The sequence below is a fragment of the Oryctolagus cuniculus genome, chromosome 15 (genome assembly GCF_964237555.1).
Source record: "Oryctolagus cuniculus chromosome 15, mOryCun1.1, whole genome shotgun sequence".
NCBI lineage: Eukaryota > Metazoa > Chordata > Mammalia > Lagomorpha > Leporidae > Oryctolagus > Oryctolagus cuniculus.
This window is the reverse complement of record NC_091446.1, coordinates 32,196,631-32,221,448: the sequence shown is the minus strand read 5'-3', so window position 1 is coordinate 32,221,448 and position 24,818 is coordinate 32,196,631. Positions and strand designations below refer to the sequence as shown.

Here is a 24,818-nt window from a genome sequence, read left to right as displayed (position 1 = left end):
CATAAAGTCCTCAAGGTTCATCTGTGTTGTAGGCTATGTCAGAATTTCCTTCCTTTTTAACACACTATTTGTGTTCCATTTTATGTTGCATACACTTTGCTTGGATGGATCAGTGGGTACTTGGGTTGTTTCCACCTTTTTGCTCTTATGAATAATGCTGCTATGAACATGAGTGTACAAGTATTTCTTCAAGACCTTGCTTTCAGTTCTTCTTAGTATATACCCAGAAGTGATATTGCTGCATCATATGGTATTTCTATTTTTAATGTTTTGAGGAACCATCATTCTGTTTTCCATAGCAGCTGTACCATTTTGCTTTCCTACCATATAAGATTTATAAGGGTTCTAGTTTCTCTACATCTTCACCAATACTTACTTTTCTTGGACAGTAGCCATCCTAGTGGGTGTGAGAGGATGTTTTGTAGTTTTGACTTGTAGTTCCTTACTGATTAATGATGATGAGCATCTTTTCATGTGATTAATAGTGTATCTTTTTGGATAAATGATCTGTTCAAGTCATTTGCCCATTTTTGAATCAGTTTGTTTATTTTCTTATTGTTGAATTTTTGAAGTTTATTCTTAGATTCTGCATATTAATCCCTTATCAGATCTATGATTTGTAAAAATTTCTTCCTATTGTTTTGCCTTTTCAGTCTGTTAATGATGCTTTTGATGTACAAATTTTTAAAATTTGCATGAAATCCAATTTTATTTTTTCTTTTGTTGCCTATGCCTTTGGTGTTGTATCCATGAATCATTTCCAAATCCACTGTCATGAAGCTTTTACCCTGTGTTTTCTTCTAAGAGTTTCACTTCTGCTTAGGTTAGTTTCCCTTTGATGTGGAGACTATTTTAGTCTTTGTCTGCTGACCATGACTTTTTGTTTGTTTGAAAGTATCTTTATTTCTCCTTTAATTTTAAAGGATATTTTTGCTGGGTATAGAATTTGGGCTTGGTAATTATTTCAGTAATTTTTTAAGCCTTCCATTATCTTCTTATTTCTATGGGGTTTCTATGAAGTCAGTAATGTTGTTGCCTCTTTGAAAGTGTTCTATTTTTGTGTGTACTCCTTTTAGGATTGTTTTTCCTGTCTTTGGTTTTCAACATTTTGACTATGATATGCCTCAGTATTTTATTTTTTTATCCTTTTATGGATTCATGGGGTTCTTTGAATCACTGATAGATTTTGTCAGTTTTGGAAATGTCACAGACATTATCTCTTTGACATTACTTCGGAGCCATTTTTCTCTGTTCTCCTTCTGAGATTCCAATTACATGTTGTTAGATATATCCTTTTTTCTTGTATGCTTTATTTTGGCTATTGTCTCCCAAATCACTACTTCTTTCTTCAGTGTGATATGCTGTTAAATTCATCTATAGAGTTTTTTTTTTTTTTTCAAGATCTATTTATTTATTTATTTGATAGTCAGAGTTACAGACAGAGGGAGAGACAGAGAGGAGAGGTCTTTCATCCACTGGCTTACTTACCAAATGGCTGCAACAACCAGAACTGGGCTGATCAAAGCCAGGAGCCAGGAGCTTCTTCCTGGTCTCCCACACAGGTGCAGGGGCCCAAGGACTTGGGCCATTTTCCACTTCTTTCCCAGGCCATAGCAGAGAGCTGGATGGGAAGTGGGGCAGCCAGGACTCGGACCGGCATCCATATGGGATGGTGGCACTGCAGGCGGTGGCTTTACCTGCTGTGCCACAGCGCCAGCCCCCAGAGTGAGATCTTCTATCCACTGGTTTACTCCCCAAATGGCTGAGACAGCTGGAACTGGGCCAGTCCAAAACCAGTAGCATCTTCCAGGTCTCCCATGTGGGTGCAGGGGCCCAAGCACTTGGGCCATCTTCTACTGCTTTCCCAGGCCATAGCAGAGAGCTGGATTGGAAGAGGAGCAGCCAGGACTCAAATTGGTGCCCCTATGGGATGGTGGCACTGCAGGTGGCGACTTTACCCACTATGCCACAGTACTGGCCCCTTCTTGAACATTTTAAAGTCTGTATATTTCTGTTCTTTGGAGTGTGCATAGATCTGTATTCATTTTGTGTTGTTTATCTTTGTTTTTATTTTTATTATATTGTCTCTTTGTTTATATGTTTCTTTTTTATTATTGTAATGTGTCTACCAGAAATTATAGACCTATCTGAAGGCCCAGGTTGCTTATATAAATCCTAAGGGTTATATTTTTGACAAGCAACAAAGACACTAGCAGTGTAGCCACTCAGGGTGATTTCCCAGGATCTCCTTTCCCTTATCAGTCACTGAGTTACAGTTGTGTCTCACTTGTGCCAAGGGCAGTTAGAACATGCTTGCTCCTCTCATCCATTTCTTCCCAAGTCAGCAGATGCTCAAAGAAAAAGAAGTCACAAGTGCCAGGTTCCTTTCTCTGGATTACTGTTCTCTCCCAGCTCTATTTTAAAAAATTGTTTTAAATTAAATTTAACAGGCTTTTTGAAAATTGTGTGTATACACATGTGGGATACCGTGTGATGTTTCAATATATGTATACATTGTGCAGTATGCAACCAGGGTCTCCCAGCTCCTTATTCTTTTTTTTTTTTTAAAAGATTTATTTATTTGAAAGTCAGAGTTAGAGAGGAAAGGCAGAGAGATAGAGAGGGAGAAAGAGAGGGAGGGAGGGAGGGAGGAAAGAGAGAAAGAGAGAGGGAGAGAAAGAGAGGTCTTCCATCTGCTGGTTCACTCCCCAATTGGCCAGAACGGCTGGAGCTGTGCTGATCTGAAGCCAGGAGCCAGGAGCTTCTTCCAGGTCTCCCATGTGGGTGCAGGGGCCCAAGGGCTTGGGCCATCTTCTGCTTTCCCAGGACACAGCAGAGCAGCTCTTGACTCTTAAATTCTTTATGGTCTTGTAAAAGAGCCCTCAAGAGATTTTTAAGTATTTTTAACCAGATTTTGCAGTTGTTCTTAGTGGTAAAGTTGGTTCAAGTGTCCAAAATATTTGATCTACCATTATTTAAATGCCAATTCCTCCCAATTTTTCTTACTAATTTTATATTTCTATTCACAGATCGAGGCAACGACAATTGGCTGATTAAATATGACTGTCCTATGGATAGTTCTAGCTCTCGGGTAAGAGGTTGATCCATTGTTTTGAAGAAGATGATGAGGAGTATCTGAATATTATCAAAACACATAAGATGGTCCACAAAATACATTGAGAATATATACATTGAGAACAATCAAAACAGCATATGTGTTTAAAATTAATAGGTTGTATTTGATATAGTTTTTCCCAGTCTGTGTTTTAGGGAATATTCTATTTGATGTTAATAAGAACAGCATTTTGTCTTGACAGTTGAGGCACTGATTGAGGCATCATCCTCCCAGGCTAGAGTACCTGGTGTGATACTAGGCTCTGGTGCCTGCCTACAGCTTCCTGCTAATGCAGACTCTGGGAGGCAAGATGATGGCTCAAGTAATTGACATGAGTTGAGTTCCTGGCTTTGGTCTAGCTCAGTGCCAGCCATTGTGGGCATATAGGGAATGAACCAGTGGATGGGAGCCATTCTATCTGGCTGTGTGCCTGTCCCCCCCCCCCCCCCCCCAAATAAATGGTTGTGGGTTTTTTTTTGTTGTTGTTTTTTTTTTTTTTTTTGGACAGCCAGAGTTAGACAGTGAGAGAGAGACAGAGAGAAGGGTCTTTTCTTCCGTTGGTTCACCCCCTAAGTGGCTGCTACGGCCGGCGCATTGCGCCGATCCTAAGCCAGGAGTCAGGTGCTTCTTCCTGGTCTCCCATGCGGGTGCAGGGCCCAAGGACTTGGGCCATCCTCCACTGCACTCCTGGGCCACAGCAGAGAGCTGGACTGGAAGAAGAGCAACCGGGACAGAACTGGCGCCCCAACTGGGACTAGAACCCAGGGTGCCGGCACCGCAGGCTGAGGATTAGCCAAGTGAGCCGCGGCGCCGGCCAATAGTTGAGTTCTAAACAGCAGCATGAAGGAAAGATAAAGTAAGTTTGGAGCATATGTGTTACATGCTGTGTTCCTCTGTGTTTCACATTGTATAGTAGCATGGTAAAAATCTGAAGAGTACTGCATTGAATTAACCTGTCTAATTTTGTTTGGCACAGTGATTTCTACATTAAAAAATTTTTTTATTCATTCATTTGAGAGACAGAGAAAGCAAGACAGATAGAAAAAAAGAGAGCACTCCCATTCATTGGCTCACTCCCCAAATGCCCACATGGCCGTAGGAGCTGAAGTTGTGAACTGGGAACTCAGTCCACGTCTCCCACATAGATGGGAGGTACCCAATCACTTGAACCCCATCACTGCTGCTTCCCAAGGACTGCACTAGCAGGAAGCTGGAACCAGGAGCCAGAGGTGGGTATCTAACCCAGGCACGTCGTTAAAGCATCCGGGCAGCCTAATGGCTAGGCCAAATACTTACTCCTCTACACTTTTTACCCATGGATTGTTTCCTCACAATGAACCACAATTCCATGGAACATAAATTAAGGGAAAGCTGCTTCTGAAACTTTTCTCTCATTATTTTTATCTTCCACCACTTTTCTCTGTCACCGCTCAGTTTATACATTTTTAAAAATTAGTGGGCAGGCTACCTGGAGGAGAGTGAGCTTGGTTTTGATTCCTTACAGTGTTTTTACTTCCTTCTGAAATAGTGGCTCTCAAGTTTTGTATCTGAATGATATTAAAATTAGGCACAGGTGTTTGGCACAGCAGTTAGGATGCTGTTTGGGATACCGGCATACCATGTTGAAGGGCCTGGGTTTGAGTCCTGGCTCCACTTCTGATTTTGTTTTGTTGATGTGCACTCAGGGAGACAGTGGATGGTGACTCAAGAACCTGCGTCCCTCCACTCCTGTGGAAGACCCAGACTGAGTTCCAGCTCCGGCTTCCACCTGACCCCGCTTTAACTATTGTAGACATTTGACATGGAGACCAGCGGATGGGCGATCTCTGTCTCTGCCGTTCAAATTAAATACACAGTTCTTAAAATAGTACAGATTCTCCAGATCTTTTACTCAGAAATTGATTCATCAGGTCTGAGGCAAAACTTGGGATTCTGCACTTTTAATAAAGTGTTCCTGGGGAATTCTGTTGGCGGCATCTGGGAACCACAGTCCCTGTTCTGTGATGGGTGACACCAGTGAACTTGAAGCGAGCAGCCTGGTAGATAATGAGCAAGTTGCTCTGACATGGGCTGTCGCAAGTGACCTGCCTACTCCGATATTCAACTCTTATTTTTATCTTCAACTCTTTTCTTAAAAAAAGATTTTTATTTGAAAGGTAGAGTGACAGAAACAGAGGTAGAGACAGAGCAAAAGATCTCCTATCCACTGTTTTCACTCTCCAGATGTCTGCAACAACTGGATCTGGGCTGGGCAGGAGCCAGCATCTCCATCCTGATCTCCCAAATGGGTGGCCAGGGACAAGTACCTGGGCCATTTTGCACTGCTTTCTCAGGTGCCTTCACAGGTGGTTGGATCGGAAGCAGAGCAGCTAACACTCCAGTATGGGATGCTGTCACTGCGTGTGGTGCCTTAACCTGCTGTGCCACAATGCGGCCCCTCAATTCCTGTGTCACTGAAGCAGAACAGACTCCCGTGGGGAGAGCAGCCAGCTGTTATCTTCTGTGGTTCTCTCTTCTCATTGGAGGTATGGCCAGCTCCAGTGAAGTGGACTCAAAGTTAAGGCCCACGCCGAAGGGCCCTGGCTGAGAGATAACAGACTTTTCTTCTCTTCTGTGCTCAGGATTCTGGTTGCCTTTCCCTGGAAGGAATGGCTTATAGTTATCTTTGTTCTTGTCATTATCATTCTTACTGAGAACTGTGGCAACACCTAAGGCAGTGTTCCTTTTCTAAGATAAAAGGACTCAGAACCTTCTATGAACTGGTAAGTTTGCCATAAATGGAGGGAACCTCTGGCTCAGTGGTGAAGATGCTGCTCAGGGCACCTGTATCCCATTCAGAATGTCTGGCTTAAGTCCCATCTCTGCTTCCAATCCAGCTTTCTGCCAGAGAACTTCCTGGGAGGCAGCAGCTGATAGGTGTCTGCTACCCACGTGGGAGACCTGCTCTGGGTTCTGGGCTCCTGGCTTTCATCTGGTCCAGCCCCAGCTGTTGTGGGCATTTAGGCAGTAAACCAGCAGATGGGAGATCTTTCTCTTTCTCTGTCTCTCTGCCTTTCAAGTAAAACTGAAAAGTAAACGTGATGCCGTAAATGTACTAAGTGCAGAGCACAACATGGAAGCCACTTGAGAGGGCAGCTCCAAGTAAGCTGAATAAGGATTGTGTCCGAGGGTGCTGAGAGGCCTGCGGCAGGTGGGCTCCTCACTAACCAGCTTTCTTTGCTCTGCAGGACACAGACTGGGTGGTGGTGAAGGAGCCTGTTATCAAGGTGGCTGCCATCGACAATGGGCTGGCTTTCCCGCTGAAGCATCCCGACTCCTGGAGGGCATGTAAGGCTCCAGACTGCTGGGGACAGGCTCTGTTCTTCTTGCTGTGTAATGGGGATAGGAATATCTCTATCATGGGATTGTTTTCAGAATTAATAAAATGATGCAATTCAGGCACTTCAGCGCTGTGGCCAGCAAATGGTAACTGTTCCATAATGTAGGCTATTACGATTTTACCCTCTGCTGTTCCCTTTAGCTGTATAAAGGTGATTCAAAATTAGAAGCATAAAGATGAGTTTTTTCACCTCCACCTTGCATTCTTCTCATCCTGTGTAAGGACTGTCTTCGTAATTTATCCTGCTTGTGTCTCCACAGACAAGCTGCTCCTAGTGTTCTGTCTCCCTTGTTGACATTTCTAACCCATTATACTTGAGAGATTTTTGGAAAGCATGAGAGGGGGATACAATGAGGAGGTCTCTAGCCCCCTTTCCAAAAAGGATCATCCCAGGGTCAGTGGCAAGTGGCTGCTTCTAGATGGGCCTGCAGCCTGGAAGGTCATGTGGTATCTGCAAAGGAGCTCGGGGATGGGCAGATCTGTGTTGCACGCTGCTACCCCAGCTTGCTTGTTGTGCACTTCCGAGTTTTCTGTGGTGTAGCAGGGTCTCCCTCTGAAAGTGCCTTGATGGTAGAAGTCTCAGAGACTTCCATTCCAACACCAGCTTTGCTTTGTGTCTTTCCTCTTTTCAGATCCCTTTTACTGGGCCTGGTTGCCCCAAGCAAAAGTCCCCTTCTCTCAGGAGATCAAAGATCTGATTCTTCCAAAGATATCGGACCCTAACTTCGTCAAGGACTTGGAGGAAGACCTATACGAACTCTTCAAGGTCAGCCCTGGGAACCCCAGCATTATTAAGGAATACGGGGAGGGATTCCTGACAGTTTTTCTAATTGATCCTGACACAAGCCAGAAGGAATGGTTAGCCTGTGAAAAGCAGGACTCCCTGGGGATGTGGTCTGGCTAGGGTTGAAAGAAAGGAGCAGCCATGTGCATCGCCCTGCTGAGTATCCTGGGCATCATGTGGCTGCAGGGTATTCTCAGAGCTCTCGTTTTCAGCGGAGCGTTGAAGCTTGGAGTTGGAGACATGGAACAAGATATGTACTTGTTCTCTGTTTCCCCACCTGTAAAGCAGAAAGTTCTTAGGGTGGTGACTCACCAAGCCCCACATGCCTTATGTAAGTTTTCTTTATCAGGGTTTTTAATTAGGGGAGAAAATGGGTTCCTGTGAGCCTTTCACACGGGTCCCCTCTCTTCTTATTCTTTGTTTGCAGAGAGATCCTGGTTTTGACAGGGGCCAGTTCCATAAGCAGATTGCTGTCATGCGGGGACAGGTAAGCCGGGGACACCCTCTAGGGGTTTTTGTGCTCGCTCTGGGAGGGTTCTGTGCTCCTGTTGAGCAAATGGGCAAAGCTTGTGTTTTGTACCCTTCTCAGTTGCGCAATATGTACATGTTTGTGATCTGCCCTAACACATGGTAGAGGAAGGGTGGTCATCCCAAGTCTCCTACCTCTTCGATGGTACCCAGTGCTTGTTGTCACACTATGTGCTGGATATTCATTGGTAGATAAACCAGTGCTCCCTCTCCTCAAGTTGCCAAATCAGACCCTCTCAGCCTCTTACTAGCTCTGTGGGCTTGGGCAGGAGCCTCTGCTTCCTGTTTGTAGAGAGAGTTGGGATTGCCAGTCTGTGATCAGTGTGTCTGGATTTGAAGCCTGGCTCTGCCATTTGCCAACAGTGAGTCTTGGGCGGGTACTTAATCTCTCCTTTCTTTAGTTTTTCCATTTGTAACAGGATTTGGTTCATAGGGTTATTGTGAGATAAATTAGTTCAAACAGTTGGAGTAGTCCTGGCATATTGAAGAACTCAGTAGTGATAGCTATTATGATTCTGACTTTTTATATAGAAAAGTCAGCTTCTCACATCTTTAAAGGTCTAATGGGTCTTCCCAGCCATGATACAGTTACTGCTTCCTACCGTTTAGCTGAGACTTCTGTTGAGGGCACCACTTGGGCTTGCTGAGCCCATTTTCCCCCAGAGATGGGATGTCAGAGGTTTTGGCTTTAAGAGCTGCTGTTACAGGGCTGGCACTGTGGTGTGGCAGGTCAAGGCACCGCCTGTGATGCCAGCATCCCTTAGCACCAGTATGAGTCCCGGCAGCTCCACTTCCATTCCAGCTCCCTGCTAATGCATATGGGAAAGCATTGGAAGATGGCTCAAGTGCTTGGGCCCCTGCCACCCTTGTGGGAAATCCAGATGTTCCAAGTTTCTGGCTTTGGCCTGGCCCAGCCCTAGCTCTTGTGGCCACCTGGGGAGTGAACCAGTAGTTGGAAGATCCATCTTTCTCTCTCTTTCTCTAACTCTGCCTTTCAAATAAATAAAAATAAATCTTGAAAAAAAGCAGCTGTCTGAATGCCAGTAACACGGTCTTTCTGCCTTTCCCCAGTAATGTAAGGGCCCAGCGCTGCTGGCCGACTTTTTGGAAACCTCAAAAGTCACATGATGTTCTCTGGTATTGTACAGCTCAGGATAAGGGACTAAACTTCCTTCCAGGCTTATACAGACTGTGTGTCTGTATTGTATACCTGCTGGAATCCTTTGCCAACATCACAGCAGCCATCCCACTCGATCCAGCTAGGGCTGTTACCAGAGTGGCAGGGCTAGAAGAGGTCAGAGGAGTACGTTTCTGTCTCTTTCCATCTTGTGCTCTTAGTGCCTTCACAGGGGCTTTCGCATCTTTATAGCTGTCACCTAAAAAAGAAGCAGGCTGAAATATAAGCTAAGGAAACAAGCATTCATTCCAGAATAGGCATTGCAATCTGGCCACACAGCCAAGGACTAACCCAAGGTGTGTTCCAGCAGGGCCTGGGGAGGAGGAACGTTTTCAGGAATCAAGCAGAAAGGTAATCTGAGGTTGTGCCACTTGTTTTGAAACCTTCTAGGTGGTTTGCTGGGTCTGCAGGTGCAAGATCGCAGGTGGGGTTGTTTGGTGGCAGTCAGCAGCCTGGCTCTTGATGAGCTGACTCGTGGACGGTCAGGGAGTTTACATGGTCACGCACACTCAGCCAGTTTGCCTTTCAGGATGACAGGGAGTGAGATAAGATGGAGTCTGTCTGCTTTTGAGTAAGTTCCCAGAGCAGCGCCTACCTCCTGACATCTTAAGGTTCCATGATCATCCAGCTCCTCCCAATGCAGGTGACTGGTATCTCACTCAAATCCTTACCTGTCTGCCATTGACACAACAAAGTAGAGTGAACCTCTCTCCTGCAGAGACCAGCACAGGGAAAGAGACCATAACCTCTGCTTAACTGAATGGAGCCTTTCTTTGCAACTTCTGTGTAAATCTAAACTTATTCCAAAGTTAACATTTTACTCAAAGGAACAGTGATGAGACAGCATTGGAGGCAGAGACAGAGTAACATGCCACCCGCTGACTCATTCCCTAAGTGTCCGCAACAGCCAGGAGGCTGATTCTGGGAGCTGGGAACTCAGTCCAGGTCTCCCACATGGGTGGCAAGATCCCAGTTACCTAGCCATCACTGCTGCCTCCAGGGCCCACATGATCAGGAAGCTGGTCTCAGAAGCCAGAGCTGGGGGTGGAACCTGGCTGCTCCGGTGTGGGACAGGAGCATCCCGACTGCCATCTCAGCAACTAGGCTGAATGCCCACCCCCAGAAATTCCATTTTTAAGGAGTGAGGAAGCAATCATGGATATGCACAAAACATTTAGGTAAAAAATACAGTGCAGTATGGTTTATAACAGTGAAAATGATATAAATTAAATTAGTTAGTGGATAAGAAATAAGCAATTAACATATATAGAAATAGAGGATGGGTGTTTCGATTAGTGGTTTAGATGCTACTTAAGACACCTGCATCCCACACAGGAGTACCTGGGTTTGATTTCCATATCTAACTCCTGACTCGAGATTCCTGCTGATGCAGACCCTGGGAGGTGATGGCTCAAGTAATTGGGTCCCTGCCACCCATATGAGAGACCTGGGTTGAGTTTCCAGCTCCTAGCCTCAGTCTGGCCAGCTCTGGCCATTGCAGCCATTTAGGAAATGAACCAGCAGATGGGAGGGCTCTCTTTATGCATCTGTCTCTCAAATGAATTTTTAAAAAAGATTTATTTGTTTATTTGAAAGAGTGGCAGAGAGACGGCTTCCATCCACTGGTTCACTCCCCAGATGGCCACAGGGGCCGGAGCTGCGCCGATTCAAAGCCAGGAGCCAGGAGCTTCTTCCAGGTCTCCCACGCAGATGCAGGGGCCCAAGGACTTGGGGCCATCTTCTACTGCTTTCCCAAGCCATAGCAGAGAGCTGGATTGGAAGAGGAGCAGCCGGGACTAGGACCAGTGCCCATATGGGATGCCGGCACTTCAGGCCAGGGCATTAACCTGCTGTGCCACAGTGCCGCCCCTCAAATAAATTAAAAAAAATTTTTTTAAAGGAATTGCTGAGTCAGAGAGTCCATTCATTTTAAAGCTTTTATTGTCAGCTTGCATATGTGAAAGACTGTTCCACAGCCATGTGGGAGGGTGCCTATTAAATCTTGAAGCTTGGGGCCGGCGCTGTGGCGTCAGGTAAAGTCGCTGCCTGCTGTGCCGGCATCCCATATGGGTGCCAGTTCAAGATCCGGCTGCTCCACTTCCCATCCAGCTCTCTGCTATGGCCTGGGAAAGCAGTAGAAGATGGCCCAAAGCCTTGGGCCCCTGCACCCATGTGGGAAACTTGAACGAAGCTCCTGGCTTTGCATCGGTGCAGCTCCGGCCATTGCGGGCATCTGGGGAGTGAACCAGCGGATGGAAGACCTCTCTCTCTCTCTCTACCTCTACCTCTACCTCTACCTCTACCTCTACCTCTACCTCTACCTCTACCTCTACCTCTCTCCCTCCCTCCCTCCCTCTCTCTTTATCTCTCTGCTTCTCTCTGTGTGTAACTGTGACTTTCAAGAAAAATAAATAAATCTTTTTTAAAAAAAACTTGGAGCTCTGGCAGAGCCATATCTTTACTAACTGGAAGGGCAAACAATAGGTGGCATTTGTTTGTGTTTTTTCAAAGATGTATTTATTTATTTGAAAGGCAGAGTTGCAGAGAGAGAGGTCTTCCATCTGTTGGTTCTCTCTGCAGACAGCTGCAGTGGCCAGGGCTGTGCCGATCTGAAGCCAGGAGCCAGGAGCTTCTTCTGGGTCTCCCATGTAGGTGCAGGGGCCCAAGCACTTGGGCCATCTTCTACTGCCTTCCCAGGCCACAGCAGAGAGCTGGATTGGAAGTGGAGCAGCCAGATCTCAAACTGGTGCCCATATAGGATGCCAGCACTGCAGGTGACAGTGCTGGCGGCTTTACCCGCTATACCATGGTGCTGGCCCGTTTGTGTTTTTTTTTTAATGACTAGAGAGGCTTCTACCCTCTCTTTATTGCTATTTTGAATGCCTACTCTGCCTGTTCATCTGATTTTCCCCTGAAGTGTTTGGATTTCTTACTGATCTGTCGGAGCTCTTTCTGCTGATGTCCCTTCAGAGGCAGACCTGGGATGCCTAGGCTTTCCCTTACCCGGCTCGTTTTTCTCGCTGCAGATCCTAAACCTGACCCAGGCCCTGAAAGACAACAAGAGCCCCCTGCACCTCGTCCAGATGCCGCCCGTGATCGTGGAGACAGCCCGTTCTCACCAGCGGTCTGCCAGCGAGTCCTACACACAGAGCTTTCAGAGTCGGAAGCCCTTCTTTTCATGGTGGTAGCCCTAGAGGCAGGCAAAGGAATTGCTGTCTGAGACTCGGGCTGGAAGGAAGCCTGGGGAGCCAGGTGCAGGAAAAGCAGAGGAGCTGGTGGAGAGTGGCGCCCTGAAGAGCCCTCCCTCCCTGCTCGCCACCCCCAGGGCTTTCCCACGCACAGGGAGAAGCACAGTCAGGGACAGTGAGTGCCCTTGGGTGTGAGTGCTGGGTGCCGCTGAAGGGCCGTGCACGCAGTCCAGGAGCCTGCAAAGGAGCATCTCCCTTCCAGTGTCTCCTGGTGGCAGGCTGGGAAAGTCCCTTCCTTCCCTGACACCTTGCTCTGTTGCAAAATTCCCTGTTATATTCTGCATCAGAAAAACCAACCAACACAAACAGACTTAAATGCTTGTAGCAGGTCCCCAGATCCTCCTATGTAGAACCTTTAATCTAGACCTAAATTTGCAGAGAGACATTCGGTACCTCGCAGTTGCTTATGTCAGAGGAGCTCGCAGCGCTGACAGACAGAAGGCCCACCTTTCCTTTGGGTTTTTGCCAAATCTTCCCTTTCTCCTCCCACCACTGCTGTAAGCTGGCTGCAAGCCTCCATGTCCTCATGGCGAGGAGGCGTTGGTGTGCACTGCCCCGTGGTTCTGCACACAACCGAGGCCCAGGCCTCTGCACTCTGCCCTGCTGCAGCTCGTCTGCCACTCAAGCCGACACCAGAGGGCTGGACAGGATAGCATTCCTATCTGGACAGGAAACTGACGCCCGGCCTGGAAGGGCGATATGCACAGCCCGAGTGTGTGCCGGAAACAGCAAGTGCTCTCTGGGTGGACTTGCCCAGCCCTGCTTCTGGAGTCCTTGGTTCCAGCCCTCTGATTTGTTCCCCTGTTCTTTTAAATGTTTGTCTCCCCAACTCTCAGCTTAGGAGTTCAGTTTGGGCTCCGGAGTGGGTCCCTGAGAGGACCCTGGGGGTGAGTCTTGGCCCGTGAGAGGACAGGATGTTAGGTTCTTGCATTTCTTCATGTGCTACCACTGTGGCTTGGTGGAAGAAACAGGGCATTTATGCTGCCCTCGGATGGGCAGTTTCCCCTTTGCTTCCTGACTTCTTGTCCCATGCTGGTTTTCTGTGGCCTCTCGAGCAAGGCAGGGCCCTGAGGACAGAGGCCTTCACACTGTCGCCAGTGCCTGTCCCCTCACAGTGCATATTCTCACTTCCCCCTGCTCCCCACCCCTGCCGAATGGTCAAGCCCTTTCCACACCAAAGCAAAGAGTGGCCTCAGGAGGGAGTAAAAGGGTATATTCCCGTGGCTGTGGGGCAGCTGGGTTTACGCCCTGTGGTTCTGGCAGCCTGCGACTGGGCAATCAGCCTTGGAAAGAAACTATCATGAAGGTTTGAAAAACAACCAAAGAAAGGGAGTGAGAGTGATGGCTGTGTCTGCTTGCCTGGCTCCTGCCACCCAGGATGCAGAGCAGAGACGTAAACCTTGTCAGCTGGGCCTGCTGCTCCCCTTCCATCCCCTCCCCCAGGAGCCAGCTTGTCCTGGGCTTCCACCCAGCTGACAAGAAGATCTGCAAGAGCTGGACATGCATGCCCTGTGGACAGAGGCACGGTCCTGCCTGCCCAGTCCTGACAATCCCATCCAACTGACCTGAACTCTGGCCTTGGGAAGCATGTTTGAGAGAGTACCTGCCTCCTGACCGCAGGAGCTAGTGCGGGACCCAGCACATCCAGGAGCTCCAGGGTCCCGAGGAGCCTGAAGAGCAGCCTGGTGGCTTCACACGGCCAAGCCAGGTCTGCACATTGTCCTGGTCCAGACCAGCTCTGTGATCAAAAGGAAATTGGGTCCAGTGTAAGAGGGAGCCGGTCCCAGACCTGGCAGGCAAAAAAGTGTGGGACTTCCTTCCCTGGCCTGTCTACTCTCTCCTGAAGCTTGTGCTCAGGTTGCCTTGAATGTGGACTTTGGGAGGGCCAGGGGCCCAGGGTGCCAGGGCGCCAGGGCAGGCTTCTGGTGGCACTCCCGGAACGGCTCATCCCTCTGCGGCCCTGGGCCCTGTTCCCTGGTGTCAGGGAGTAGAGGCTGGGCTGCGAGTGCTGCTGCCCCTGTGTCACTCTTCTAATGCACTGTAGAAATTGTATGTAATGTATTTAAATCAATGCAGATGTATGAATAACAAATCCAATTCTGACCTTTTTTGACCAGTTTTCTTTGGGGGAAGGAAGACCAAGAAGGGAGAATGTAATTTTAAGGACAAAGTAGGGAGGCTGAGACATGGCTCCCAAGGCTGTTCTCATCTCGTAGAGAGACTCATGGTTCTCCATCCAACGTCCCAGTGCTCTGAAAACCAACAGTATTTTCATAACTCATTTGACACCAAAACCTGAATCTAAACCTATACTGATGTGAAACTACTGGTAATCATTGGGTATCCTTCTTAGTGTATTCGTTACCTGTTATCTATTTTGAGATGTTCCCCTAAGAGGGATTATACAGTATTCCCCTACTTTGTAAAAGTAAAAAAATTCTGAATTCCAAAATCATCTAACCCCAAGGGTTTGGGTTAAGGCTGTAGACTGACAGCGTCTGACAGTGGCTTCTCTTCTTGGCCAACAGAGGGCATCACTGCCTAGGTTTCGACTCTGCCCCCTTTGATGAATAGTCAGATAGGAAGGGAGGAGAGAGGCAGAGAAGCTGATGAGCACTACAGTGCCCTGCTTTTGAGGTGGAGGCAGACTAGGAAGAGAAAACCTTCATTTCAAGGGTTTCCAGGCCATAAACCTATGACAGCGCAGATGGCTAAAGAATGGTTGGTCCAGGCCGGCCCATGAGGGTGAAGAAGCCACATGAGATGCTGGAGCCCACTACTTTGACTGCACATTCAGCCAGCCAAGGAGCCAGCACCCACAGTGCAGGGCTGGCCGTCATGGCCCCCCTTGGCCTCCTGCAGATGAGAGCTGCCCTCACAGTGCTCTCCCGCCCTTCTTCCTGGTCACCCCTGCCAACCCTCGTTTCTAGATCCTCCTCATCTGTGACAGACACAGTTCTTGATGCAAATGTTTTTATTTGCCACTTAATACCACAGCTCCCTGTGCTGACCTGATGGAGCTGGGCTATGGGACAGGCTGCTAGCCCGTGCGTTACAGTAGTAGCAGACGTGAAATGCTGTGTCGGGGAGCCTGTCACTCGACTCCCGGGGACTATCATGCAGCCAAGTACAGTGTTAGGTGGGGAAGGGCTGAGGCAGGAACAGGCGCCGTTCTTCCTCCTTCAGGTAAGGAATGGGCCCCACACAACAGAGCCAAACGGACGTGTCCTGTTCTCAGTGGAGCAGGCCGGGCAGCTCTCTTCCCTTTGTTTCTTGTGTAGGGCTGCCTCCTCAGGCCTCTGGCAAAGGTCCCTGTGGTTCCTGGGGCGGACACTGCCGTTCCCCGCCCCGTCCCTGCATCAGTGTCTGATCTGGTGGAGGTAGCTTGTGGGGTCCGGCTTCCTCCAGTTCTGGCGGATCCTGGCACTCGTCCGGGAGGCCAGATGCTGCTGGCTGGAGGCAGTCTCTGTGGCACGACGCTGTGGGTCGGCCAGTGGCGTGCGGGGCTCTGGGATCCTGCGGGAAACAAGGATGTGACAAAGCAACATTAGGGGAAGGATGGGACAGAACTTCAGAGACGTTCATCAAGTGGACTACAAAGCACCGTCGAGGGCAGGGTGGGACCTGTACTCCTGGGAGACATGCGCAGGTGTGCTACGAAAGCATGCTTGAGCAATGAGCACTGACTGACTGGGCTTACTGCAAGCAATGAAGCGGACTCGGATCCTGGGACCTACTGAGGCCTAGTCGGACCTGATGCTCTGACTGTGAGCCCCAGAGAAGGCAGTGGGAAGAGGATCCCCGAGTGTCATAACCCACAGTCACTGATCTGGGCCATGTGGTTTGGCCAGGGCTCTTGGGGCTGGCTGTTCCTGGCTGGCAGTGAGCTATGCAGAGGGTGGATGACCAGGAAGCTGGGAGAGATGCTATCTACAGGTCAAGTTTCTCAACAACCTTGAACCCCTGATGCCACTACAGTACCTTTCTATGATATAGTCTCTGGAATCCCATAGCCAAGATTCTAACCAGGCTTGCTTTTGAATGTTACCTGGTCTATAGCAGGGAGAGAGTATTCTTTCTTGCAAACCACATTTCCCTTCCACCTGGCTGAGAACCACTGCAAAATGAGAGTTGTGGGGACCCCTTTCCACGGGGGGTCCCTGTGCTAGCCACGTGGTGGCACCATGTACCCCTTACAACTACCCCATGGCAGGCCAAGAGAGGCCACCGCCAGGCACTGCCGGGACAGGCCTCGGTAGTGCTCTCCATCTCTCAGCCTCCCGGCAGGGTGACATACCTGAGCCTGCTGCAGGGGTGCAGCGAGTGGCCCAGCACTTTCTGCCGAGGAGGCCTCTTCCGGCGCAGCTGCCTCAGGGCCTCGGCCACTCGGTGGTCCCCCGCACACTCCCAGATGATCTGGGCGCGCTCTTCGGCCAGCTGGTCCCCGCTGCGTTGAAACAGGCCCTGGATCTGCAGCAGCTCCGCGTCCTGGAAGATGTTGGCCGAGGCCTGCTTGCGGCCCCGGGCCTCCGTTGGGGCCTGCCACGGGGGTGGCTCGCTTACCACAGAGGCTGGGGTGCCCATTGTGGGTGCTCTGAGGGTGAAAAGCAGGAAATGAAAGCAGCTCAGCAGGTTCTTCCTGGCTAACCCCAAGGCTCCTGGGGTTTCTGTTCTCCAGGAGCCAGCCTGGAATAAGTCTCTCACCAAGGGCACCCTGGAGAACAACACTGACTTTGGCAACTGCCTATAGGTCAGACTGCATATTATCTCATTTAAGATTCATAGCCACCAGTGAGGCACGAATCATTGTTAGTCCGCATTTTACAGATAAAGACACGTAACTATGCAGTCACGAAGCCACATGTGAGGGGCTGGTGCTGTGGCATAGCGGGTAAAGCTGCCACATGCTGTGACTGCATCCCATATGGGCACTGGTTCGAGTCTTGCTGCTCCACTTCTGATCCAGCTCTCTGCTATGGCCTGGGAAAGCAGTAGAAGATGGCCCAAGTCCTTGGGCCCCTGCACCCACATGGGAGACCCTGAAGAACCTCCTGGCTTTGGATCAGTGCAGCTCCAGCTGTTGCCTTTCAAGTAAATCCTTTTTTTTTTTTTTTTTTTTTGACAGCCAGAGTTAGAGAGAGAGAAAGGTCTTCCTTTTTCCGTTGGTTCACCCCGCAAGTGGCCGCTATGGCCGGCACATTGCGGCCGGTGCGCTGCGCCGATCTGAAGCCAGGAGCCAGGTGCTTCCTCCTGGTCTCCCATGGGGTGCAGGGCCCAAGCACCTGGGCCATCCTCCACTGCACTCCCGGGCCACAGCAGAGAGCTGGACTGGAAGAGGGGCAACCAGAACAGAACCAGCGCCCCAACCGGGACTAAACCCTGGGGTGCCGGCGCCACAAGCAGAGGATTAGCCTCGTGAGCTGCGGCGCCAGCCAATAAATACATAAATCTTAAAAAAAAAAAAAAAAAAAAAAAAAAGCCCCACATGAGTGCGGAGCCAGGAGGAGAGCCCAGGTGGGTGTGGCGCTAAGGGCCAGGCAGATGCCACATCAGGCGCTGCTGTGCAGCTCTCAGAGGACACTGATGCAGTTCCTAAGTCCACGGCCCCAGGCAGGGCATGCTCCCACCCTCACTGCACAGAGGAGGATCCGAGGAGCAGGACGGAGTCCTCCACGGTCATGCCCCAGACTCCAGGTAGCCCACATGCACAGCTGGGAGGCACGGGGCAGACGGGAGGCATGGGCTTGGGAATCTCGCTCCTACCCACCTCCGCCACTTCCGTGCCTCAGCGGCTCCCTATGTGGGGTGGGCAGCTGGTGGAGGGCAGCCTGCTGGTGTGAGGGAGAGTGATACGTAAGTCACCGAGACCAGCGCCCAGTGTGCTCCTGCAGGTTGAGCCCCCTACCCCAAATGCTCAAGATCACTCGTGTTTCAGAGTTTGGATTTTTCAGTTACAGAATATCTGCATGTATATAATATGTTCTGGGGCCAGAACCCTAGTCTAGGACACAGAGCTCCCTTATGTTTCACATAGACCTTATATACATGGATGGAGAGCAATTTTATTCAATGTTTTTAATAACGTTGAATCAGAATTGCGTGGTGAGGGGGCCAGTGTTGTGGCACCGTGGGTTAAGCCACCACTTGCAATGCAGGCACCCCATTACCAGAGCACCAGTTTGAGTCTGGACTCCTGTGTCCAGCATCCTGCTAACGAGCCTAGGAGCGGACAGGAGTGTGTGTGGCCCCCTCCTTTGCTCAGCACAGGTCTGTGGAGCCCCCTAGGCCCAGGCCTGTGGGGGAGGAGGGAGCAGGTCCTGCTGCTTCCCCAGAGTCTGCCTGCCCGAGTTGGCGACAGAGACAGCAGGCAACCAGCTTCAGAAGGGGAAAAGAAAGTGAAAATAATGAATGCAAAGACTGACATGCTCATTGTAAGACAGGCAAGCAGTAGCTTAGAAACAAACAGCACCTAGGGTTCCCAGCCTGAGGCACTGGCAGTCTTGCTCCCATTAAGACCTCCCAGCCACAGCTCCTCCCCTCCTCCTCACCCCAGTAGCCATCCTCATTATTCCAGCAATTTCCACTCACCCTGCCTGACTCAGTTTCTCATCTGCTATCCTAAGAACCCCACTCTCTTTTCAAAAGTATTTGATAACTAAGATAAACCCACAAATGACATTAAGATAAATTAACTTTGTAAAAAAGTGTATTTTAATCTGGAAATTAAAATCGTAAAGTCTGCCTCTCCTGGGCACTGTTAGGTGGACACATGATCAGCCCCCAGAGTGGGATGACTTCCACACCCAGTGACCAGAGGATGACCATCACCAAGGAAGACATTTAGGCTGATAACAGGAATGAACCCCAACTCTAGGGTGGTTACTCAGTGTCAGGTAACTCTTAAAACAATCCTGGGGGGCTGGCGTGTGTGACGCTGGCATCTCTTCTTAGAGCTATGGTTGGAGTCCTGACTATTCCACTTCCTATCCAGCTTCCAGCTAATGTGCCTGAGAAAGCAGAGGAGGAAGGCTCAAGTCCTTGAGCCCCTTCACCTACATGGGAGACCTGGATGAACCTCCAACCTCCTGACTTTGGCCTAGCCCAGTCCCAGCTGTTGCAGCCATTTGGGGAGTAAACCAGTAGATAGAAGATCTCTGTCACTCTACCTTTAAAATAAACAAATCTTATTAAGAAGAAACAATTTGAAGAATCAGAGTCCTCAGCCCATTGCATGCAGGATGAATGGAAGAAGGGAAACTGAGCCACAGGCATGAGGACAGGGGCTCAGCCCAGGCCAGACCTGGGAGACTCCAGCCACCGAGTGGCCTTGGCAGCCAGGCTCAGAGCATGTTTCTTTTTTTTTTTTTTTCTTCTAAGATTTATATTATTTTAATGGCTGGGGCTGGGCCAGGTGGAAGCCAGGAGCATCTTCTGGGTCTCCCAGGTGGGTGCAGGGACCCAAACACTTGGGCCATTCTCCACTGCTCTCCCAGGTGCATTAACAGGGAGCTGGATCAGAAGTGGAGCAGCCATGGCCGGCGCCGCGGCTCACTAGGCTAATCCTCCGCCTAGCGGCGCCAGCACACCGGGTTCTAGTCCCGGTCGGGGCGCCGGATTCTGTCCCGGTTGCCCCTCTTCCAGGCCGGCCCTCTGCTGTGGCCAGGGAGTGCAGTGGAGGATGGCCCAGGTGCTTGGGCCCTGCACCCCATGGGAGACCAGGAAAAGCACCTGGCTCCTGGCTCCTGCCATCGGATCAGCGCGGTGCGCCGGCCGCAGCGCGCCGGCCGCGGCGGCCATTGGAGGGTGAACCAACGGCAAAGGAAGACCTTTCTCTCTCTCTCTCTCTCTCTCACTGTCCACTCTGCCTGTCAAAAAAAAAAAAAAAAAAAAAAAAGAAGTGGAGCAGCCAGGACTTGAACCAGTGCCCATACGGGAAGCTGGTGCTGCAGGTGATGGCTTTACTCACTATGCCACAGCGCCAGCCCCAGAGTACATTTCTTCTACGGGGTGCTTCAGAGTTCCCACCTGATTCACCAAGGGGAACCCCCAAAGAAAGGGAAGCCCATGAATTAGCCTGCACGGTGGAGTCCATCCAGCCACGTCGAAGCTGCTTCCTGCGTAGCAGTGACAGCTACCCCAGTCTTGGACCCCTGACCCCGAGGAGGTAATCGAGCATCTGTGACACAGAGCTCTGGGCTCGAGCCCTGGCTCAGAGGCCCAGGCAGTTCATGGGTGCTGCGGCCCAGATGCCCTGCCCTCACTGAGAAGTCCATTGGTGCCGATGGTGTCTGGCGAGGCTGGGTCTGTGTGGCGGGGGATGGGACTGCTGACGTGCCGGGGCCTGGAAGCCAAGGACAAGACTGGCTAATTAGGAACCAGGAAACTCCCCAATGCAGCGGCCCCTCCCCTCCTTCAGTTTCCCTTGGAAGCCAAACCCTGCTTTGCTGCAGTGGGCTGTGGGGTCAGGATTTGGTAGAGGACAGAGAACTCACTGCTACTGCAAAGCACCCTGGTGACCTAGAGTGGCTACAGCACAGCCCAGGGCAGACTGCTGAGCTGGGCTGGGGTGGTCGGAGAAGGCATGATGTCCCTTCTCTCCGACTCATGCAATATCACCTCCAGCCAAAGGGTGGCGATGAGGAGCACACAGCAGCACTTGTCCTGGGGAGGAAATGGCTGGAACCTGACTCCTGAGAGGGCCAGCAACTTCTGAAAGGCTGGACTGGACTGACGGCCTCCAGCCAGTTACAGACACGCCAACAAGAAGCCGGCTGCACCTCCAGCCTCAGCCACACCTCCACGAACCCTGAGGAGCGCTGGGCCCCTTGACTTTTTTTTTCTTAAATTTCTTTAATTTTATTTATTTGAAAAGAAGACCAAAAGTGAGAGATCTTCCATCTATAGTTCACTCTTCAAATGCCTGCAGCAGCCAGGGCTGGGCCAGGCTGAAGCCAGGAGCCAGCGGCAGGGACCCAATTACCTGAGGCGTCATCCACGGCCTCCCAGGATGCGTTAAGCAGGAAGCTGGATAGGAAGTGGAGGAGCCTTGAACCAGGCACTCCCATATGGGATGCGGGTGTCCCAAGCGGCAGCTTAACCCTCCACCACACCTACCCAGCCCTTCCAGATTTGGGGGACCCTCGTTCTTGGCTCCACCTCCCACCCTGGGATTCAGACAGCTGAGTGGGGCTAGGGGGGAAAATGGCTGGATTCCAAGCAAACTTTGGTAAATCTCGGGGAAACTCGTGAGTGGTAAATCAGAGCCCTTTCACTATCAGAGGAAGCTGTTCCTGTCTCATTTAATGCGTTCGGCAGTCACTTTCCCCCTAATTTCCTGGACGAGCCCTTAATCCAGGAAAGCTGGTGTGTATTTGAACAATGGCAATTTTAAAGTGGCAAATGAAACCACGGGGCTGCGAAAAGAGCACAAATGGGCCTTTCATTTCAGCGTGGACATGAAGATAAGTGTGTCTGCACAGGTGCATAAAGACCAACTGCAGTGTATTTCTTTTTCTTTTCTTTTTCCTTTTTTTTTTTTTTTTTTTGACAGGCAGAGTGGAGAGTGAGAGAGAGTGAGAGAGAGAGAGAGAGAGAGAGAGAGAGAGAGAGAAAGGTCTTCCTTTACCGTTGGTTCACCCCCCAATGGCCGCTATGGGCAGCGTGCTGCGGCCAGCACACCACGCTGATCCGAAGCCAGGAGCCAGGTGCTTCTCCTGGTCTCCCATGCGGGCAACTGCTGTATATTTCAACTGGCATAAACTCGGGGTAAAAATGGCCCCCCAAAGTAAATGCTCAATGTTGAAAACACCTGAATTCAGCGTGTCTTGCAATGGGCAATGCGTGGGGAGCTGCAGAGCTCTAACAGACATGTACTCAGGGAGCAGCTCACCAGGCAGTCTGCTGGGAAGTGCAGCTCAGGCAGCGGGCTGCGGGAGCATCTCTCTCAGTGGTCCCCAGGAGGCCTAGGTAACCAGGAAGGGGAGTGCACTCTGGGGGAGCTGGGAAACTCCTGTTCCCACACCCTGCTGGCCCCCTTTCCACAACCCTGATGACGGCAATAATCTCTGTAATCACAGGCCGAGGACCTCAGAAAAATAACTGGAGGCTCTGGCCCAAAGCCCGCCCTGGCCCACTACCCTGCACACACATGCCATTGATCGGCAGCCAGAACCTGGGGCCCAGTCCAAACGGCCCACAGGGTCTCCACGTCTGTGCCCCGGGACGCAGAGAAAGGCACTGAGCCCTTGGCCCACACCACGGCGCAGCGAAGACCTGGACACAAAGCAGGAGTACAGAGATAACCACTCTTCCAACAGGAGTTCAAGAACCCCGAATTCTGGCTGAGTTCCCGAGACCTGGGTGTCCCTGGGCAAGTCTCAGCTCTCCCTGCCTCAGTTTTCTCATCATCAAAAAAGGAAAAAAAAAAAATTCAATATGGAGTCCTGGCATAGAGCAGACACTGCACACGCTGTGTGTGGGATGGATGGATGGATGGATGGATGGATGGAGGGAGGGAGGGATGGATGCAGGGATGGATGGATGGGTGGATAACGGCGTAAGGGAAAGGCTGTCCGACAGGACCATCATCATCACTGCCATCAGCAAACCCCAAGAGGGGCCCTCACTCTTAGAAGGCAGCAAAGGGCGATGGGTTCCTCTGTGCGCTCCTAAATCATTGCTTTCTGGGGGAGGTATTGTCACCCCCACGAGGAGACACGTTTTACAGATTGGAAAGCTTGAGATCACAAAGGCCACGTAACTTGACCAACGCCACACAACTGCCGGGATGGAGTCAGGGTCGGAACCTGGGGAGTCTGTCCGGTCCTGCCGAGGTCTTCGGGGGCAGGCAGGGCCCAGGGGACTCGCTATCTGCGTCCTTGGGTTTTGGAAGGCGCAGGAATCCCGGGCAGGCCCCACTCCCTAGCAGCGTCTGTGCTCTCCGCACCCCTCCACCCGCGGGAGTGACAGCGGCCACCCCACGCCGAAGGGCCGCAGATTCGGACAGGGCAAGCCCGGGCGCGCCCGCCCCAAGCCCTTCCACGGCCTCGCGGAGGGCCGGCGCAGCTCTGAGGTCCCGCCGTCGAGGGGCTCCCAGGGGCCAGGCGGCGTTCACGGACGGGACAAGAGCTTTGCGGAGGGCTTCCCGGCCGAGGTCACACGGCCACATCCCCGCCCAGCGCCGGCTGACCCCGCGGCTCAGAGGGAGCCGCCTGGCGGAACCGGGGGCCCCTCTGCGGTTCGGGGGCGCGCGTCCCGGCGGCCTGGGCTCCCACCACAGACCCGAGCCCAACCGCCCACCGACCTACCTGGTTGCCAGCGGCGAGCCACACACAGCGCCAAGCCGGCCCAGGCCACCTCGGTCTCCGCCACGGTTCCTCGGAGAAAACGCTCCTGGGCCCCAGAGCAGCCAATCCTTGCCCCGAGCCTCTGGGAGAGCTCCGGGCCGAGCCTCCCGAAATCGAACGCGAATCTTCCGCGGACCAATCAGCGGTGGGAGAGGGGAAGCGGGGCGTGTCCGACTCCGCCCCCTCCCTCCGCCGGCCTAGCCAGCAGAGTGCGGAGATTCCCTGAGTCCAATCAGCGGCGGCGCAGCGGCGAGGAGGCGTGCCCGCCTGGGCCCCGCCCCCCACCCGGCCGCCCTCGCGCGGCGTCCCGGAGGCGCCCCCTTCGTTGACGTCAGTCCTCCGGGCCCGCGCGGTTTCGCCGGCGCGGAAGCCGGGCGGGGCAGCATTCCTGTCCCTGGGTGCGGTGGCCGCGGCTGAGCCAGCCGGGTACACGTGACTGATGCCCCTGCTCCCGGGCCACAGGCCGGCGCTCGCGTCTCCGCGGGCCGAGCTTTAAACTGCGGCTCCTGAAACACCTCCCCGCCCACCTGTTTAGTGTTACGGGCCGGGATGAGGCGTCAGTGCTGCGGTCAGACCCCGGGCTTCAAAGCCTTGACGTCAGGGTTCGAAGTTTGAACCAGCTGTGCCACATCGGGCCAGTTCCCTAAATAGAGTTTGTATTCGCTCGGTATCCATCGGGGACCTGGTCTGTGTCGGTTCTTTGACAGGCAGTAAACAGGGGAGATTACAGCCCAGGAGAGATTACAGCCCCAAGGGGGAGGCAGACACCCAACCACGGTAACCGGTTTGCGACTGAAGAGGGTAGACTGGAGGCGTCGGAGCTCCCTTTGGGGGGTCCTGGAAGGCTGGAAGCGGCATTGAAGCCGAGCTGAAGGAGTCCCAGGTGGGGGAATGCAGAGGAGTGGGGCTGAGAAGGGCGCGCCAGGGCCAGGCAGTCAGTGGTTGGGAGGAGTTAAACAAGGGTGCACGTGGAGGAAGCAGAAGGCAGAGGCAGGCTAGGAAGAGGTTTGCGTTTGATCTTCCGAGGCCTTGAACCGGGCGGAGTTCTGTGTGTTCTTGTAAGAGGCCCTCTGTGGCACTTAACTAAAGTGCCACTCATGCCAGTCTGCGCTTTACCACACTAGCTCGGCTCACCCTGGTGACAGATTTGTTTCTAGAAGGTCGCTCTGGCCAAGCTTGCAACTTGGATTTGGAGGGGGCCAGAGTGGATACGGGGGAGTGTCCTGTAGGCTCCCCCGAGAT

The 24,818-nt window shown here is 51.5% G+C and overlaps 2 protein-coding genes across 2 annotated transcripts in view; one reads left to right on the top strand and one right to left on the bottom strand.

Moving 5' to 3' along the window:
* PI4K2A (phosphatidylinositol 4-kinase type 2 alpha) overlaps positions 1-14,334 on the top strand; it is a 33,288-nt gene extending 18,954 nt beyond the window's left edge. The window contains exons 5-9 of the mRNA XM_051824042.2: positions 3,030-3,091; positions 6,343-6,442; positions 7,127-7,260; positions 7,706-7,765; positions 12,010-14,334. Coding sequence (XP_051680002.1) covers positions 3,030-3,091; positions 6,343-6,442; positions 7,127-7,260; positions 7,706-7,765; positions 12,010-12,171 — 518 coding nt within the window. The 3' untranslated portion in view covers positions 12,172-14,334. The remainder of the gene's footprint in view (positions 1-3,029; positions 3,092-6,342; positions 6,443-7,126; positions 7,261-7,705; positions 7,766-12,009) is intronic.
* An 856-nt stretch (positions 14,335-15,190) lies between these two features.
* Positions 15,191-24,239, bottom strand: AVPI1 (arginine vasopressin induced 1). Its single transcript, XM_002718601.5, has 3 exons — positions 23,538-24,239; positions 16,529-16,825; positions 15,191-15,747 (listed from the first exon to the last, which is right to left on the bottom strand). The coding sequence occupies exons 2-3, from the start codon at positions 16,813-16,815 to the stop codon at positions 15,591-15,593; spliced, it is 444 nt and encodes a 147-aa protein (XP_002718647.2). The 5' UTR covers positions 16,816-16,825; positions 23,538-24,239; the 3' UTR covers positions 15,191-15,590.
* Positions 24,240-24,818: the final 579 nt, after the last annotated feature.